This window comes from Cajanus cajan, chromosome 3 (genome assembly GCF_000230855.2).
Source record: "Cajanus cajan strain Asha chromosome 3, NIPB_CcT2T_4, whole genome shotgun sequence".
NCBI lineage: Eukaryota > Viridiplantae > Streptophyta > Magnoliopsida > Fabales > Fabaceae > Cajanus > Cajanus cajan.
In genome coordinates, this window is record NC_138519.1 from 74,901,472 (window position 1) to 74,922,360 (window position 20,889).

Below are 20,889 nucleotides of genomic sequence, written 5' to 3' on the forward strand. Positions count from 1 at the left end.
AATGCAATATATTTTGGCATGCAAATAAGTAACGTTACCATAATCCAACTGTAGACAATATGCAAGGTCATTATTTGAATATTTTATAGAGGCACAATTTTCACCCTTCTGAATTCTTCAGTTCAAGATGTCTAGCCAAAAACAGGAAAAAAAGTGTCTTTCTTTTTTATAGTGTATAAAACACAGATATTGACCCCCCATTCACAATTGTACCTTACTGTCTGGACCACACAAAATTGACAGCTTTGTTTCTTGGCAAAAAGCCTAAAACAGCTATAATATAACCATTGCTTGACAAAACCCATAACGGCTATGTGATCAACCAGATTACAGGAACAAACATGATGGCATAGTAACAAACAATGAAATGTTACCATTTAACACGGGTTCAGTCACACACGGATATGATATGCAAGTCCAAATTTCAGGAAGGAGAAAATAAGAATATTTTCAAGTGTTTGATTTTCTTGAGACAAACTTGTGCCCTCTCAAGAACCAAATCGACCCTATCTTTCCTCTTGTTCTTCCTGCTTGAGAAATGCTTCATTACATCAATCTTGGGAGTTTCAAGCTCAGAATTTTCATCAACCTTCCCATCAGTTACGACTCTCTCTGCTAAACCAAGTTCTGAACCATGGCTACTACTCTTCCCTTGCTCCAAGCTGGTGGATTCTGTTTCACACAAATGACAAAAAAATCTAAAATCCATATGCCTCTTAGCATAACAAAATAGAAGTATAAAAAGTAAAGAAAAAACCTTGTGTATCTCTAAAAGCAAGGTTGCAGTGATTGTTTTCTGGAAGCGGTTCAGAATCCTGGTGCTTGGACTGGAGTTGAAAGATGAGGGACCTGAGCTCATGCTTTAGAAACTCATGTTGGTTGGGATATTGGGCTTCAAGCATCTTCAACTCTTCCTTTGCTTGTTCTTCCATCATTTTCCCTTTCTCATCATTTCATGGTTTTTCCTAGTTAGGTCCACTCCATCATAAAGCTCCCTCTCTTGCTTTCTCTCTCTGACTCTGCCACTCCCTATTAGCACTGATAAAATATTGATGACTCAAAAGCATGAGGTGATGGAAGTAGTAAACTTTTTGCATTTATCTTTGTTTTTATTTGGCTAAAAACCAACCCAATCCATCATTTAGTATTCACTCCATTATTTATTTCTGTTTTTGTTTGGTTAAAATTTTCATTTTCTATTTAATCTCAAGATTTCGTAGTAAATAAGATAAAATTAAGTCTACTTATTTATTTACATAATATGTTTATTTAAATAGGACTATTATGTATTATAATAGTATAATAATAGTAGTAATTGGCAACAAAAGGCAGAAAAACAGGAAAACCAAACAGCATCGGGTATTGGCATTGGGTTTTTGAAAAGTTATGTCGGTTTCTATTGGAGTTTCTATGCAAGTTTTATTTGTTGGTCTATTTGGTGGGAAATTGAATAGTTTATCAGTGCCAGAAGGACAAAGCATTAAGTATGGGGAAGTGCCATGCAAATAAAAGTTATTAGTCGAAGGCAGATTATAATATTATGTATACCAGTAACTTTGGACCGCATGTGCGTATTGAAGATCCATTCATTCGCAAGGAATGTTCCAAACAAATTGTCTAATGGATCTTTATGTTCCTTTTTGTCTTATTGTGAATTTGATCAATTAGTATTTTATGTTTTATTATGTTCTATGTCGTTACTTTCAGTTCAGTCTTGAAAAATAGTATAACTTTAGCCACTAAATAGTGCCCAACGATGAGTGAAAAATGATTTGAAAATAAATAATATAAAAATTATAGTTGTTAAGTAAAATCGAAATAAGTGAAAAATAGAAACATATTAAAAATTTAAATAATATTTTGAAAATAAAATAATTAAATTTAAATATATTATTACTATATATATATATATATTATTTTAATAATAATAAACATTTTTTATTTTTATATTTTAAATCATTTAGTTAAAAATAAATAAATATAACTTATATATATTACGTTAAATATTTATAATAATATATAATAAGTTAATCAACTATCTATATACATAACCGGCCATGACAATTGATTATATATTATTATAACCATCACATATTTGTTGGTATGATTGATTATGTATATATAACTAAAAACAAAGTGATGTTATTTATTATCTATGATATATATAAAGATAATAATCTGATTTGATTTGATGTATATATTTATTTAAATAATTTTATTTTAAAATTTTTAAATAATAAAAATAATATTAAAAATTAATTATCTTTATAACACAATATTCAAACTTAAAATTTTAAAGTTAGAAGACTGAATATACTACCAATTAATATAGTAAATATTAATAATTTTTAAATATTTTTATTAAATAAAATGTAAAAACACAAAATATCAATTATGAAAAAAATAGTTTGAATTATATTTTTAATGTAATACCAATGTGAAAAACACAATATAAGTAGTTTTAATTATTTTCTTTTATATCGGCATCACATACTACATAGAGTGAAATAGGCCTTCTTTAATAAAAGAATGAGTAAAAATAAAATACAACACAATATTATGTGTTAATTACTTAATAAAGAATATTGTCTCAAAATAATCGCATTATCATAATTTGTTTTAAAAATTACATGGATGTGGTGAATGAGACAAAGTACTTTTCACTTTTAAGTAACCAAATAAAATAAAAAGGTGAAACGTTTGTGAAAAGGTGTAAGAAAGGAAAAAGTGAGAAAGTGAATTTTTTTTATATATATAATGGACGTTGTGCATCATTTTCCACGCTTGTGAGTATGAAAAAAAATGTCAAAATAGTTTCATTGACAATTCAAAAAAAAAATATCAAACGAAATTATGTAAATTTTTATATCATTTTTTAATTTAATTTATACTTCAATAAAATAGGAAAAGAATATCATGTCCTTTTGAGAATATCTGAACTTATGTCCTTTCCTCGAAATATATTTTAATGGTCCCAACATATGGTCCAAGTAATAACATTTGTTCATTTATTACTAAAAATAACACGTGCCGGTTGAAAAGTAACATCCTATTGAATAATTTACTTTATAAAAGTTAAAATTGCAAGAGGATCTTCCTAAAAGATAAGTTTCTAAAAAACTTGCATATTATCACATATAGAAAAGGCTAACAATATATTTTGAACACACTTTTATTGATTAAGAATTAAAAACACATAATTTTATAATCATCAATAATTTTTGTTAAATGCATTAAAGTATTTTTGTTTAGAAATTGTATTATGTTATCCTGCTTCATTAGTCACGAAAGTAACATCCTGACCAAGAGTGTGATACATTTTTTCGCTAGTGTTTCATTTTGTGGTTTTGTAAAAAAAAAAAAAGAACCATTCAATGGTTCAAATAGTATGTAGTAGGTTCTAAAATTAAATTTGTTGTGTTATAATAATTTTTTTATTGATAAAAAATATAAGTATAAAGGTGAACATGAATTGACCCGAGACTTGGGATGTCAATATGGCATGAACACAAAGTATTAGTCCTATGTTATGAGACATAAAAACTTAAAACAAATGCATTTTAAGAAGTAGAATGATTTTTTTTTCAACTAAAAGCTTATTTGACCCCTTAAAAAATATAAAATAAAGAAAAATACAAATATAATTGGACAGAAAAGAAAATGAGTGAAATATTTAGAAAAGTGGAAGGCCTAAACATCACCATTCACCACTTTATCTATGAGAATTTGGATTCTTTCTTACAATATTTTCTCTCCAACTATATATAGCAACATTAATAATCATTAAATATATCTAAAGACTCAAATTTAATGTTATAAAAATCATTTAAAAAATTACATTAATTATAAGATTAAATTTGAATCATTAGATATATCTAATGATTATTAATGTTGTTGAAAAGAGACTGAAAAGAAAATATTGTAAGAAACAATCCAAATTCCAGGCTATAATGCATGAACATTCAACACAACCTCATATTTATTTAAAGAAAAATGATTTTGTAACGCTCGATTCTAACGCCCAATTTATATAATAATAATTATATATTTTCTTATATAATATTTTCACAATTAAATCGTTAACAATATTTTTTTTTTAATAAAGATAAAGGTAAAGAACAATCATATTTTGTGAATTTAATACATGATATATCGTTCTAAAATATTTACAATAATGTATTATTTTACACAATATATTTTTCTTTCACTTTTATTACAATATTTACATTGATAGTGAAAATAAATTTACAAAAATTATAATATATTCATCAAATAGCCTCCACATTCCAATTCCTTCTAAGGAAGACAACAGCTATAACAACTGCAAAATAATCTAGAATCCAAAGTAGATCCATCTATTTTGTAATATATTTAATTTATAAAAACAAAGAAAAGAGAGGAGTAACAACAATATCCAATAAATACAATAATTCAAAAGAATAAACAGAATTATTTATAATCAATATTAAACATATATATATGTATATATATAAATATAAATATATATACAACTCATATATTAGATTTTCATGATACAATAAAATTTGAATTATACTTGTAGTGACTAGTCAGGATAAATGAGCATCATCAAAATATCAATCAATAAAAAGATATTTCACCTTAACCAACAATAGGATATTTCACCTTCATTCTTTACTCATTTAAATCTCCAAGGTCAAACCTCCAGCTACAAATAATTTAAACTTTATCTTCTATGGCCATAGAACAATATTTATCTTCATAAATACGTGAAGAAATAACAACAAAACGAGTCCAAGATATCACAACTATATCATAGTTGATTATCAATATATTTACAATAAATATATTTACGTAAAAAAGAATATATTAAGAATATCACTTATATAAATAAAAATGACAATCATTATAAAATAATCAAACAATATAAAATATGAACACCTTAATAATTATTATAGACAAAAATAATCAAAGGTTAAGCAAATAAATGAGGTTAGGGACACCCCACTAAATAAATATGCATAAAAAATAACAAATAAATAAAAATAGTAGTAGATAAAATTTTAAAGAGATAAGGTTCTCCTCCCCCTTACCTAGGAGCTAAAACTTGAGCAGAACCTCCCCCCTCTGGATTCCCTCTTTCTTTCCCTCTTTCTTTCTCTTTCTCTTTCTCTCTCTCTCTTTCTCTTTCTCTCTCTAAATTTCCACTTCTGGCTGTATGATTTTTCACAGCCCCCTGCCTCCTATTTATAGGCAATCTGACGCACCCGGAACGGCCGTACTGAATTTGGAACGGCCCGTTCCGAATCTTTCAAATGTACGCAAATTTTTGAACTGAAACGACCCGTTCTAAAATCGGAACAGCCCGTTCCCAAAAAGCAGAACGGCCCGTTCCGAAACCAGAACGACCCGTTCTCAATAATGTAAGGCCTAATTGTATTAATATTAACCTCAATAATATATGTATATATATATATATATATATATATATATATATATATATATATATATATATATATATATATATATAGACATAGCTAAAAGAACACATGTATGATAATATTATACATTATACCATATCATAAGTACTTATTATTACAATATTTTACAAAACGCGCGTAGTCACTTTTCTTACCTATATATATAGTACAGATTATTGCAAGCCTATTCACACATCATATTTTTATTTTTCTACTTCTATACTAACTACAACTAAGTCCATGGATACAGAATCTTATTTCCAAATTAGGACGTCTAAAGACTGTAAAAATATTAAAGACTCTAGTGTTTCACCTCAAACTTTTGGCATACTATATACTAGTATCCAAATTCCTCTACTTCTCTTTTCTCCTTAAGCCATGCTTCCGCTGCACAACTCTGATACATTTTAGTATATCCTAAATAAATACTAAAAGTACTTTTATGTCCTTCTTCTAAGATCATCTTCCTTAATTCGAGATTACTAAGCACATAGATTCTATCTTTGAATCTCAAAGCATCATCAACTTTCAAGCGTGAAGGGCTATCTATACCTCTACCAATCTTTTTCAATTAGCTCACTAAAAAAAATTTAACTCCTGAGTCCTCTAATCACATCTATTAATCTATTAGTCCTTTCAACATACTCAATTCAATGTTCCTAAGGGTGAGCTTACACATCACGCTTAAACTTAATACAAAAAATTCATTTCGAATGAATAAAATAATATTTTAAATTATAAAATATTAAATTAAAGAATTATTTTATAATAAATTTATTAATTTTTCGGACTATAATTGGGACAAAATTTCGGAAACCGTAGCTCTTATTTAAAAGCTCTCAACGCCATTCTTCTCAATTCCAAAAGGACAGCACGTAGTAATAATAATAGTAATAACAATAATAATAAATCAGAAAAGTGGTGAGAGTGATGCCGCGGAGTGAGAGTGAAAGCGAGAGCGAGAGCGAGAAGAAACCTCCGAGAATAGAGCCGCCGGGCGACCTCCGATGCCGGCGGCGCGACGGCAGGTCATGGCGGTGCCGCCACTGGAGGATTCACGACCAGCTCTACTGCGAGCACCATTTCCTTTCCTCCAGAGCCAGGTACTCTCACGTTGAACAAACCAAACCTAAGGCTTCCACTTCTTCACCGCAAATAGACAATGAGAAGAATAAGAAGAACAATTCGAAGAGGCTTCGCGAACCAGACGAAGCGACTGTTCCGGAGAAAGCCAAAACGAAGAAGGTGAAATTCGAAGCGGAACGAGAACGAGAGCGGAAGTCTCCGAACGAGGAAGTGGTGCCGTTACCAGACCGGAAAACTAGGAGCAGAGAGAAGATCAAGCAAGCGCTTATTCTAATGGATGATGATTTCGACACCGACGAAGGAAAACCGGTGAAAACCGCGAGGACGAAGTCGTCTTCTTCTTCTTCCTGGAAGTTCAACGACGCGAAGCAGAAAGCCTCTGTCTCCGAGTCTCGAATGTGTCATCAGTGCCAGAAGAGTGATAGGACCGTTGTTCACTGTCGGAATCGGAACTGTTGCAAACGATTTTGCGTCCCATGCATTCGGAGATGGTATCGCTTCGAACCTTCGTTTCCTTATGTTCCTTTGTTTTCTTGCATGAGAAGCTGCTCGAGGACTTGAAATTGTATTCAGTTTATTTGATTTTTAATGTGTTGTTTTGTGGAATGTGGTAATAGGATTAGGATGCATGCTTCTATGCCTTACGGTGTTCATTTGTTAATGAGCGATATGTTTTAAGCCATTAAACTTTGAACTGTGTTTGTGTGAGCTGATTATAGCAACTCAGTCTAGGATTTTGGTCTGCTACTATGGGTTTCTGTACGCTACACTGACGCCGAAGCTTTTGAGAGTAGCTTTGGGAGAGATATGAATCCATTCTCCCTCAACGCAAATCCGAACATGCTAAATATGATTTGTCATGTATATTATGCCATCTTGCGTAAGTGTGTTTGGTTCTACATCGGTGCAGGACCATAATCATGTCAAAACCATGTTTAATGTATAGCTTCTGAATTTTTTTGTCATTTATGTGCGTATTCAGCCCTTCAATGTGGAACCAAACACTGGCTAAATGTATTTTAGTATGATATTGGGCAATGATATATAGCTAAAGCAAACTGAAAAGAAAATCGAACATGGTAGAAACATTGAGGCTTTTATTGCAAATAAGGTGTCAATTTAAATATCTGGAATGTATGGTTTGGAATTTTCTCTCGTGTCTTGCGAGGAAGCATGTTGCAAGTTTCTAGAAGTTCAAGTGTGTGTTAGATGTTTTCCATTACAAGAATAGTAAATTGGACTTTTATTTCTCATTGAAAATTTTCTGCTTGAAACGGGAACATTTACTCTCCCATTCCTCCCTGTAAAATTTGTCTCTTTTGATTAATACAGGTATCCACAAATGTCCAAGGAGGAAATAGCTGAATCTTGTCCATATTGTCGAGGTAATTGTAACTGCAAGGCATGTTTACGTAGAAAAGATGTAAATACGGTAAGTACTTGCAAAATGGATATGCCATCTCTTCATTTCAGGCTTTCTCTTATCTTATGTGAGAAACAAGTATAGTGTGATTGACTGACTATGTACTTAAGGTTTCTGGAGTGCCTCAAAATGAAGATGAAAAGATTCAACATTTGAAGCATTTGTTGCGAGCATTGTATCCTTTTCTGGAACAATTTAATCATGAGCAGCAGTTGGAAATGGAGATGGAAGCAAAGAGTAAAGGTATGTAATAGTTATATTGGTCCTAGCTTCACTACAACATAAATATCATGTTGATGTAAGCCTGTATTTATAAAAGTGTTTTTTTATTTGATAATTGATGATGCCTGAAATATTGATTTTATAACAGCAAGACTGGCATCAGTTGCTATTAGTAATTAAAGATTGGTCTTATTATGATCACTGTTATTGATTGTTGTGTATATGTGTGTGTGTGTGTTGGGGGGGGGGGATGGTCTGGATACTATGTTATTTTTATTTATTCATTATATCTCAACTACAAATTTACACTTGTCTTGTAAGTTGTAACCCTAAGTTTCTTGTATTGTGACTAGCTAATTTATCTGTAGAGACTGAGGAGATAGAATGTGTACACATGCAAGCATATTTTGTAGATTTTTAATTTAATCTATAGTAGTTTAGCTGATTGTTATATTACATGCAATGCCAGTATATCTATTAATTTGTTGCTTTAATGGCAGGGTTACTGCTTCCCGATGTAGAAGTTGTCCAAATCGACTGTTCCAAATATGAACGTATTTATTGGTTAGTTTCTTTTCAAAATCATTTTATTTTACTTAACGTATGTTGCTGTGTTTTTACCTCATTGTCATTACCCAATGCTACTGGTGATCATATGCAGCAACAATTGCAAAACCTCTATTATTGATTTTCATAGGAGCTGTCCGAATTGTTCATATGATCTTTGCCTTACTTGTTGCCGGGAAATTCGTGGCAATTTCTTGCCAGGGGAATTAGTTGAGCAGTGTATTGATGCTTCTAATGCTCATTCGCATAATGGAGAGCCTTTAGATCTGCAGTCATGCAACAAAGAATCATCAGACATTTGTCTTGAGTCAAGCCCTGTGAGACCAAAGTATTTGTGGAGGGCTATGAAAAATGGTGCGATCCCCTGTTCACCAGAGGATAATGATGGTTGTGGATATGAATATCTTGAGCTGAAGTGTATATTTCCTCAAAATTGGATTTCAAAGTTAAGGGAAAAAGTGAAAAGATTAATCAAAGTACATGGACTAGAAGGTATGCCCACAGTTCCTGCACGGTGCAATTCTTGCTTCAAATCTCTTGATGAAATTGACTCCATCAATGACAAGTTGCGACAAGCTGCTGCACGAGAAGGCTCAAGTGACAACTATTTGTACTGTCCTTCAGCTAGTGATGTTAAATGTGGGGATCTGGAACATTTCCAGGGCCATTGGATTAAGGGAGAGCCCGTTATTGTTAGGGATGCTCTTGAATTAACCTCTGGCTTGAGCTGGGAGCCAATGGTAATGTGGCGTGCAATGCGTGAGTTGACTTATCATGGTTCCAAACATTTGAATGTGAAAGCAATTGACTGCCTAGATTGGTGTGAGGTCAGTCATATTATATATTTTGGATGCTTACTTTTTTTTTTTTTTTTAATGTATTTTAATAGAGGTTCCTAATTATATGTTTTTGGTCTATTTTGGAGCTAATGCATGAGGCATTTATATATATGATTACAAGGTAGATTCTGTTCAAGGTTTGTTTTGCTCTGGTTTTGTTGTTTGTTTGATCTGGAGGAATGTGAAAGCTCTTACGTGCATATACATTCCCTTTCCCCCTTTAGTGCTTTGCTGCTTCTGCAACTTGAAAAGAATTCTTAATTTTTGTTGATTTAAGAAAAAAAATTGTATCCTTTTATTTTTTATATTTTCCTTTTTTCTTTAATAAATTCTTTTATCCCACAAAAAAGGATACTCTAGATTTTGGCATTTACTATTTACTGTATATATTTAAAAAGTCTCATTGTATACTATAGATCTTTGCTGCCACCATTGTCACAAAAAAATCTTTAAAATATGAGAACTTTGTAGCCAATTAATGACTATACAAATAGATTATATGCCCGTTTGGTTTGGTGTTTGGTAGAATTGGTTTTGAACCATTCAATGTGATTGAGATGTGTGCCTAAACATTAATCTGAACTTATGTAAGAATTGAATTTAACTTTAAAATTAAAACAAACAAGGACTATGTATGAAGTTAGGTAGGTTGGTTGTCATTCTTTCCATTATATAAAATCCTGAGTTAGAAATTTAAAATTTTCTTAATAAAATTGCATAAAGTATCAACAAAAATTAGTTATTGTTATTAGTTCAAATTTACCTAATAAAAAGTTGTTTTCCACTCTTTCCTATTATAAAATGAAATGAAAAAAGGTGACATTTTTGTAATTGCAAGTGAAAAAAGAAAATGAAAATAGTCAACATTTTCTTAAAGTAAGCAGGCCTTTTTTTCTGCCAGATCTAGTCTCTTTAATTGTTCAGTAAGCATCATGTGTGTTTGCTTATCATTGTAATTTAAACTGGTAACGTGCAATATTTTTATTAAGCCTTGTGAACATTCAGGTTGAAATAAATATCCATCAATTTTTCAAGGGATACTCAGAGGGCCGTGCTCATCGTGACTCCTGGCCAGAGATGCTCAAGCTCAAAGATTGGCCTCCATCTAATCTATTTGAGCAGAGGTTACCGCGTCATGGTATGGAGTTTATTAGTGCCTTACCCTACAAAGAGTATACGCATCCTCGCAGTGGTTTTCTTAACTTGGCCACAAAGCTACCAGAAGAGTCTTTGAAACCTGATTTGGGGCCAAAGACATATATAGCATATGGCTTTGCTGAAGAGCTTTTACGTGGAGATTCGGTGACCAAGCTTCATTGTGACATGTCAGATGCGGTATGTAAAATTCATTCAGTAGAGCTCTGGTTAGAAAATAATTTCTCAGTTTATATTAAACACAAATGAACCAAAATCTGAAGTTGTGAATGCACTATTTTTAATAAAGTTCATAGTTCTTTTTAGCAAAGGGACTTGCTTTTGTATATAGGTTGGTGGTCTTAAGGTCATTACTTGGCATGATAGAATTTGTGGTTAATGTTTTCATAGTATCTCCTCCAATTTTAGTGTTGACTCTAACTAGTCATTTGGTCCTTTAAAAGCCAATTTTATAACCAGTGACAATCACGAGGCTGACACACACACACACACGCACCCAGACAAGCACCACAGAATCCTTTTCTCAACAGTTGTTTGGAGCAAGTGCTATCAGTTATATAAATATATAAGTTGACCCCTAATGGTGATTATCTAATTGGAACTGGATAAAAAATCATAGAAATTATTGAAATGGAGGAATTTTTATTGAATGAAGATTTCTCTTTTTATGGAATGTGAGCCTTGTAAGAGGAACACCATTCCTAGCTTAGTGATGAAAATAGGAGATCATACTGTGCCACAGGTCACCCGATTTAGGCATCTTGGGGTAATACCTATGATTCAAGCAGGTAGAAGTAGAAGAAATGAAAATATGAAATGCTTTAGGTGTTATCTATGAGAGAAAGCTATATTGACCAAGGTTAAGTGGAAATTTTTACTCTATAGCTTGATGTTGTGTGAAATTGAATGTTGGGTGGTAAAATGTGGAGATAGTAAATTAAAAAATGACAATGTTGCATTGGATGAGTAGACAATGTTGCATAGCTTTAAGACTAGTGATGTTGTATGAAATTGAATGTTGGGTGGTAAAATGCGGAGACAGTAAACTAAAAGACGATATTGCATTTGATAAGTGGACTAGTGACGAGATAATTAGGAATAAGCACACCAGATAGAAAGTTAGGTTAACACCTATGCTACAAAAGATGCTAGAAGCTTGCATTATGTGATTTAAGCATCTGCAGAGGAGATTTGTGGAAGCTTTAGTAATGAGATGGGAAAAATGATAGGCAAAACCATTAAAAAGGATTGAGAGGTCAATACTTTTATACTGATAATTTACAATAGGACATTATGGTGGTGTTTGATCCATGTAGTTGACACTATCTGTTTGAAGATTTGTTTCTCTAAATCTGAATCAATGTCATTACTGAATCTAGAAGAAGGAAAAGCAGAACGAAGCTCTCTCCACTCCAAGATGTTCAAGAGATCTGATTTTCTGTTACAAATTATATTCTAGAATCATCTTAACCTGGCACTTTCTCTCCCCCATCCATCTGATATATGTTGTTCCTTTCCCTGATCAATTAGGATCTCCAACAGTCTATTTCTGACTCAGCTTTGTGCAACACTGGAACTGCCTAAGTTCTATTCCCCTTTGCTCACCCATATCACTTCTGCTATACATCTTTTTAATTGGGGATCTGTTCAAACTGTGCAACTCCATTTCCTGATAATGTTAGGCAATGAAGTTATTTTGTCCATGTGTTCTGAGAGTGGGCTTGAGGGTGTCATTAACAATCAAGTTGTCAGGGGAAGAGATATGAATGATTTTATATTTTATTTCTAACATGTCCCTTCATGCAAGTGCCCATTGGGCTTGAAGTGTGTTGAAATTAAACATTTTTATTAGAAGAATGGGAGCAATGAGTTTTGAACTCTAGATCACTAGGTTGTGGAGACCTTGATACCATGTCTTGAACTGACTATCCCATAAGCTTAAGCTGTCAGGGAAATATACATGAATAATTTAATGTTATATTTCTGCCAAAATGCTTCATTGTAAACTCTGGGCATGCTGGTATATATTAGGTAAAGTAGAGCTGCTAAGAAGTGTTGTTGAAAGCATGGAGGCAAACCTGGTTTGCATCTAAGCCAATAATATAATTTGCCACTAGTGAGGTAGTTATCACAATTGATGGACTTGCTGATTTGTTTCAAGTCATAGTAGCTCTGACTCTGTCAATTCTCGTGATCTATATTCATTTCCACTTCATACCTGATAGAGACACAGAAATAGTTCTGGTCAAGTTGTATTATTCAATGTAAAAGGAGCTGCTAGAGCTGTTAAAAAGAAAGGAAAAATGCATAAACCAGAGCCTAGGACTCCTAGAGAGATACTCTCCTGGCTGTTGCAATGCGAAATGCCCAAAACTGAATCCTTTCTCGCCTCCCCGCCTGCTACTAAATTTCTGCTGGATAACAGAATATCACCTTGTGCACTACTAGCCCCGTCACTAACTCTCCCCTGACCTTATTTTCTTTCTTCAGGTGTACACCCTCCATATTATAGGCCTTTTTGGACTCAAGTCCAGCACTTTATTCATTTCATGCTCTGTTCTGATTTTGGGCCCGAGAATCCCATCACAACTTGCAGTTAAAACTGGTAATAGTTTGAATGTAGAGGACTGGGAATACTGCAGGACTGTTCATTCCCTTTTCATATTGGAGATGGCCGCACCCTTTGAAAAATATGGGCCAAACAGAATATGGCCTGGTCCAAAAGCAAATGTAAGTGCAAGTGATGAGACACCCTTGAAGATGCATGCATTCTTCTCCATCTAAATGCACCAAGGAATAACATATATTGCAACTGCCAGAATTTTGTTGTCCTTGCTTTAGCCAAAAACTTTTGAATCAAACCAACACAAGCTGCTCTAAAGTGGAGCTCACCCGTTGCTTGTAGAAGTTCCAACAGGCTTTTTCCAAAGAAAGTAGGCTGCATTGCTATGTGTTATGATCCAAATGCAACGTATATGGGACTTGAGTCCCACTTTAGAAGCATGGAATTTTAGTGCAGAGTTTATTATATGGCCTCAAGCTCTCCAACTACCAGGACTAGCTTTTGTGGTGTGGTGTGGTTCTCTCTAGTCCCAAAGTTCTTATCAATTGGTATCAGAGCTTTTAACCACACTTAAGTTGTGTGGTGCATGACCAATCTGCATGGATACCTGGACTATGGAGCATGGTAGGATGCTAAGACTTAGGATCCAATTGCAAGGTATAGGACTTGGGTTTCCACACTGGAAGTATGGAAAGTGTGGGGCTTATAAGGCCTTAGGCTCTCCAGTTACAATGGCTAGCTTCTGTGGTATGGTTCTCCCAAGCTTCTTATCACAATGCAGAAATAAGGGTTGCATTGTTCATAAATATTATCTTCTTTCTGAAGGCTTACTTTCTCAAAACAAGTTATCACAAGTTCTTGAACAAACTACTCGATTTGAGAACCTTGACCAATTCATGTACTTTGAAGTTTGAACTAATCTTCTTTGTGCTTCACTGCCTAACGACAATTATTGCTGCTTGGTCATCTTTTGACGTATTTGTTGCTGTTTCTTGTGTGTGCAAGTAAATGAATTACATTCTTATGCAAATATGAAGAAGAGGTACTGGTGCAGGCTACGCATATGCATATTGAAAGAAGAATGATCAATTGTGTATTCGATGGAGCTTTTTGATGACCAATCATCTTAAGGTAGTAGTATCATATATTCTCTACATTGCAATGTGATGGTTGACAATTTGTTGTTTGAATTAAAAGGGTTTCATCATCCATTTTAGAATATTTTTGTTGAAATTATGGGGAAACCTCCCCGTTCATTAAACTGTGTACCAAATGAAATAAAGGAAAAAGGGATTAGATGGGACATCTGAGAAGAGGTCTGAGTGATGTTAATATATTATGACTTATGAGTGGATAATACAATGTATATGATATACTCATCTTATATACTTATTTCTACTAATACTCTGGAATCACTGGTCATGCACTAGTGTATTACAACTAGTTCAAACCAAGCTTGATACTCCTAAAACTATAGGAATTCTATTATTCTAATTTTGACTGTCTATCATACCACATCGCACTCATAATGACATGAGTGTGATAATACAAGGTATACGACATAAACATTAAATTCTGGCCTAATTCATCTATTTTATAATAATTATTCTAGGTCACATACTAGCGTACAAATAGCTAAGTCCAGCCTAATAAGTAATAACTTGCTTGAATTCGAAACAATAGGAATTATAATATTCTAGCACACCCCATCTTGCTGGAATTTACACAGGTATAGATCTTTCAAATCATGATTCTGGTCTCATTGTTGATGATTTAAGTCAACCCATTGCTTCGAGAAAGGGTGTTCGATCATGCATCACTTACCCTATTAAAAATTGTGTTGCCTGCGAATAGCTACTAACTTCATACATTGTATATGTGTCTACTCTCGACAGCACACAAGTTCCCAACTCTATCGAAGAGGCACTAAAGATTCTTGCATGGAAGTGTGCAGTGGAAGAAGAAATCAGTGCACCAAAAGGCAATGGGACCTGGACACTCAAAACTACCTCAATGATAAAGACTCATGGGTTGCAAGTGGTTATTTATAGTCAAATACAATGCAGATGGAAGCATTGAAAGGTAGAAATCAATGGCCACTTCATCAACTTTACATGAAAAAAAGCCATGGTGATCTAGAAGAAGATGCATTCATGGATGTCATGAGGCCAAGAAAACTCCAACAAATGAATGATATGTGAAACTAAGAAGCTTTTATACCGGAAAAAACAGTCACCTCATGCTTGGTTTGACATATTTGCAAAGCTCATTATCTCACATGGGTATAAACAATGTCAAGCTGATTACACAGTTTGTAAAGAAGACACTTCTGCTGACAAGGGGAGATATAAAAGATTAGTTGGCAAGCTAATTCTTAGGATTTTGCCCTACGGTCTAACTAAACCTCAAAAAACCAGCTTGTTAGGTGAGAATTGTCTAAGCTTTATAAGCTTTACTTGAGCTATATTTCTAGTTGATGTGGGAGTGAGTGGGACTAAGCCCCCACCTTTGAGTTGGTTTTAGGGGTTATCCTAAAATACCTAACCAAGCCCAATTGTTCTCAACTTAGCATGCTTAAGAGCTCTGTCTAACTCACATCTTTGGAATTTTCTTCCAACACCCTTCATTCAATACATACGCCTGTTATTTTTTAAAAATTCCTAAACTATCCTTTCTTTAATCTCTCCAGAACACTCAATCCGAATGGTTAAAAATGTGTTATAGATCACTCAATCCAGAATGTTAAATGTATTCCAGGACAGCCATTTTGGAATGTTAAAAATGCACACCCAATTCAAAATGTTAAATGTATTTCGAAACACTCATTCTGGAATATTAAAATTGTCTTCCAGAAAACCTAATACAGAGTAAAAAATGTGTTCGGAGAATTTGTTCCAGAATAGGAAAAATGTATTCTGGAATATAAAAAAATATGAATGTTTCTGCCAAGGCCCAATCCAACTGAACTGAAGAACAAGTGAAGAACATGATAGCTGCAACTATGGATAGTCACCACATCTGATGAAAGTCTGGGATTTAGGAAAATATCATTTCTGCAACTATAGTTGATGAGTGCAAAACAAAAAATGAATGGTGCAGGAAGAAAATCCCCTCATCTTTTTATAAAGCATAGTGAATCACCAATTTAGTTTGGAAATTGTAAGAATCAGATAAACTGTTCCTTGAAATTAACAAAATGGTCTCTAAAACTGTATATCGTCAATTAATTTAATCCCTCTATTAGTTGGTGTCATCTAATGTAGTTAAAAATACTAAGTGAGTTGACAAATTAAGTGCATGTGTGATAGTCATCTGGGTAGACATGTGACTGCCACATCACAATGTCTCTTCCCTTTGTCTAATGACCAACAAAGGAGGAGCAATCTTAGCCATTGAGTGAACAAAATCATCACCTTGTGTGGTGCCTCTCTACCATCTTTCATTTGTGGTTCTCTCCCCCCGCCCCTGCTACTTGATTGTGAGCGTCATCTTTGTAAACCTCAGCAAGTCACATTTCTTTAATCATGCATGCTTGGTATAACTTGGTTTCTGGGGCTACTGTGGTGAGATTTCCTCACTGGATAAATCAAAAGATGTGAAGCTAATGGAAACAAAGATGCCGGGAAAGGGAAAATTGATTATTATTCTACCTATGTTTTGGTCATTTTCATCCTTGTGACATGACATCCACATGTGTGCTTAGTTTGCTATGACCCAGGCACGTACCTGTTAACTTGATCTTTTTGACTGTTAGATGACACTAGATAACAAAGGGACCAAGTTGATAGACAATTTACAATTTCAGGGACCCAGTTTTGCCATTTTGTTAACTTGAGGGACCAATTTAACTGACCGTTATAATTTCAGCGATTAAATCGGTGATTCACTGTACATAACACATAGCAGAAAATAAGTTTTATAATGGACTCTTTAACTCTACATCCATCATACTGTTGGAGAAACTATGTAGCAAATGAGCACTTCTAGAAAGATAGCCCAACAAATATAGCATGATAGGAATGATGTATAGCCCCCATTAGCCCAAAATTTAATTGAAATGTTGTATCACCATCAGAGACACCGCTAGGAAGATGCTACAAGGGAACAAAAAGGCACCACTGGAAGAAGTTACAGGTGCAATTTAAAATTGCCACCAGAAATATGGCCTCTGGAAAAATCACCAGCGATGAAACCATACAAATGATACAATAACAACTCTAAACACTCCAGATGAATTAAAACAGCCTTTGGAAAGCTTCAAACAGCATCAACCACTATAGGATATAAAAAAATCTTCTAATACGTGTTTAATGTTCAAGGCTGAATTTGGCTTGAATTAGCTCAATGAACTGATGAATGTTAGCTGTGTTATCCATAGATAGTGTTAGAGGACGTAGGTTTTGTTGTCAAGTATGCATCTATTGTGTGATTGATTTAAATAATTTATTTTAATTATTATTTGCAACTATTAGATTAAATTCCAGCTTTTAGACATCTGATTTTATTTTATTTTTTATTTTCTAGGTAAATATTTTGACACATACTGAAGAGGTGACCTTCACTTCTCAACATCTTACCAAAATAGAGACGTTGAAACAAAAATATGCTGCTGAAGACCTAAGTGAACTTTTTAAGGTTTTGCAGAATGATAATTCTACAGTGAAGTGCAAATCCATATCAGAAGATAATATTTCATTGCAGGCAGCTGATGACTTGTCAGTTCTTAATGGGTCTTCCCTTATCCAAATGTCAAGAATGGATAATGATGGGCCCGGCAGAAAGCATGCCACTGTTAAACTAACAAATGATTGTACTTCACAAAATAGGAGAAGAAAAGAAGTGCAAGATGAGATTACTAACAAAATAGGAGCAAATTCAGGAAATTCATTGGAAAAGGAAACCGGTGAAATGATAAACTCTGAAGAAGGGAATGCAATTATTGTGAGGGAAAATGTAGTTAAATCACCACATGATTTTGATATGAAGTCAGAATTATATGCTACGAGTACCAAGTTTCAAATAGGGAAAAAGGATTGGAAGGCGGAAAATGTTGGGGATGTGAAAAAATTTAATACTGTTTTTTCCATTGGGCATACTTCAACGGAGGAGGTGCAGCAACAAGATGCTGGATGTATTAGTCATCCTGTGGACTCTGTAAATATGCACATTGGACAAGAATTTGCCGAGGGAGGTGCTGTCTGGGATATTTTTCGGAGGCAAGACGTGTGCAAGCTTGAAGAATACCTTAGGAAGCATTGTAGGGAATTCAGGCATCTCCATTGTTCTCAAGTGGATCAGGTAATTACATAATTTTTGAAAATAATGCTGGTCAGGTTTTGATTTTGAATAGTTTACTCTTATTTATTTATTTTTTCTTTTCAATTAAGTCTTTTTCTTAATATACCTTTTGAATCAAGATATTCTTCTATACTAAAAGAAAAGAAAATTCTATTCTACTCTGCTCTTGATTTTTTTTAATTAATAATTGACAATATCTCAAAATACTAATGCTTTGTTTAAATAAAAAATATGTATCAATTTTCTCTTGGGAGGGGGAGTTGTCATCAAATATGAGTCTTTCTTAATTTTGAGATTCAATTCAAGTATTAGTTTTATTTGAATATTTTCATTGGAAACTGCATATTTGTTAGGAAATTGCATGTATAGTGTTTTTGTTAGGAAATTGCATTTATATTCACTTCTGTTAAATGTAACTAATATTGAGATCAATATATATTGTTATGTTATATCTTCATCTTATAGAATAGGTTTTATCCTAGTCTTAAACTATCTTGATTGTTATTTTATATCTTCATCTTATGGCATAGGTTTTTCACCCCATTCATGATCAAGTTTTTTATCTGAATTCTTATCATAAAAGGAAACTCAAAGAAGAATTTGGTTAGTTCTTTATCTATATTTATTTTGTCTTAGATAGAATTTCACCATCTTCCCATTTATGCATTCGAGGGTCCTGTTACAGGAGTTGAACCTTGGACTTTTATACAAAACCTTGGTGAGGCTGTTTTTATACCTGCCGGGTGTCCCCATCAAGTTAGAAACTTAAAGGTGTGTTCCAATTCTAAATTATGTCCATTTATGTCTTGATTCTATTTTGCGCTGTTACTAATTGATGTGGGTCTTTCAAACCATGCCTATCAACAACAAATGCATGCCTGTCTTCCCTTTTCCATGTTAATTACTTTTTAGTTGTAATGTTATTGACATTAACATTGTATTGATGGTTTTTGGCAGTCGTGCATAAAGGTTGCTCTAGACTTTGTCTCCCCTGAAAATATCCAAGAATGTATTCGTCTGACCAACGAATTTCGTACTCTTCCATCAAGCCATAAAGCAAACGAAGACAGACTTGGGGTATGCATTCTTATAGCATGTATCACTCTAGACTTATATATATATATATATATATATATATATATATATATATATGTATGTATGTATATGTATATGTATGTATAATTTTCCCCTCATTATGTTGTGCCAATCTATTTGGCCACTTAAACTATGATCGTCATGATATAGAATAAGTATGGCTTTCTGGGTAGCATGAGTCAACCTTGATAAAAGGATATCTGGATTTGATAGGTTATATAGAAAAACTACATGGTTTTGAAGTTGTTTCTACTGCATACTGCATTTGGACCAATTTAATGGGGCATGGGTTGTAATTTTATTTTTGTCCAAATATAGTTCTAGTAATTGTGACTGTAGTTATAATACCAATCAATCGGTTCTGTCATTATTACAACTTGATTTTAATCACATTCAAGAATGAAAAAGCAACAAATATAATTGATGCTATTAAAAGTGGGCACTGTTCGAACAGATTTATTTGCAAAGTGCGGGCAAATTTTTGTATTGTGCAGTTTTACTTCTACGACTAATCTGTGTCAAGTTGTCATGTTCATGTACCTCACTACATTGATTAGTATAATTGAAGTATAGTAGTTACAGCAACTCTGTTTCTCGCTTAACATGGGTATCTATCGTTCACATCCATAAACCATACATCTGGGCTAATTTGAATAGTTGGCATTGTTGTGTATATGATCTCTCCCTTATTCGTGTCATAAAAATGGTATGGTAACCAATATTGTCTTTTTTCTTTTAATTTCTGTGTGCTATAGGTGAAGAAAATGTGTCTCCATGCATTAAGCGAGGCTGCAGACCATTTAGAGCGGAGCAGCTCGAAGAGTAGAAATTAACATGTAATTCCGTAGTACATGTACATAATTAGGTCGATATGTATATCTTATCTACTTACACATTAAACTCTGCTAATTAAACTTTGAACTTGTTAGACGGTGGTTTGAAGGCGATAAATGAGTGTTCGTATCTTTTATTAATGAAAGCGCAACTCCAGATTCTCGTTTGGCTTGATCATTGTCATTTAAGTGTATATGAATATGGATTTTGGACCTTCTAATAATTATTGAATCTGGAGAATTGAGTTTTTTTTTCCCTTTTAAATCTTGATAGGTTTTTCTACACTCTTTAAGGTGCAGATTCTGTCACAAGAAATTGGTTTTTAAGTTCTAACCAGATATAAATATT

At 33.3% G+C, this 20,889-nt stretch overlaps 1 protein-coding gene and 1 non-coding gene across 3 annotated transcripts; one reads left to right on the top strand and one right to left on the bottom strand.

Annotated features, from left to right (window-relative positions):
* Positions 1-49: 49 nt before the first annotated feature.
* LOC109805437 (uncharacterized) lies at positions 50-2,309 on the bottom strand. The gene is made up of 2 exons (XR_014432647.1): positions 758-2,309; positions 50-672 (listed from the first exon to the last, which is right to left on the bottom strand). It is a non-coding gene; the product is annotated as an uncharacterized LOC109805437 (transcript).
* Positions 2,310-6,314: 4,005 nt separating this feature from the next.
* LOC109805638 (lysine-specific demethylase JMJ26) lies at positions 6,315-20,686 on the top strand. Of its 2 annotated transcripts, XM_020367809.3 has the most exons (11): positions 6,317-7,036; positions 7,878-7,977; positions 8,079-8,211; positions 8,691-8,754; positions 8,852-9,584; positions 10,602-10,931; positions 17,839-18,612; positions 19,143-19,215; positions 19,298-19,383; positions 19,570-19,689; positions 20,463-20,686. In XM_020367809.3, the coding sequence occupies exons 1-11, from the start codon at positions 6,390-6,392 to the stop codon at positions 20,538-20,540; spliced, it is 3,138 nt and encodes a 1,045-aa protein (XP_020223398.2). In that variant the 5' UTR covers positions 6,317-6,389; the 3' UTR covers positions 20,541-20,686. The 2 variants fall into 2 exon arrangements, 1 of the variants encoding a protein (XP_020223398.2); XR_002240330.3 differs by lacking the exon at positions 19,143-19,215 and having other exon boundaries at positions 6,315-7,036; positions 20,463-20,481.
* Positions 20,687-20,889: the final 203 nt, after the last annotated feature.

Coding starts and splice junctions, on each gene's coding strand:
- LOC109805638 (XM_020367809.3), top strand. CDS start 6,390: ATGCCGCGGAGTGAGAGTGAAAGCGAGAGCGAGAGCGAGAAGAAACCT. Junction 19,384..19,569: donor ATCAAGTTAGAAACTTAAAG/GTGTGTTCCAAT, acceptor GGTTTTTGGCAG/TCGTGCATAAAGGTTGCTCT. Junction 19,690..20,462: donor CAAACGAAGACAGACTTGGG/GTATGCATTCTT, acceptor TGTGTGCTATAG/GTGAAGAAAATGTGTCTCCA.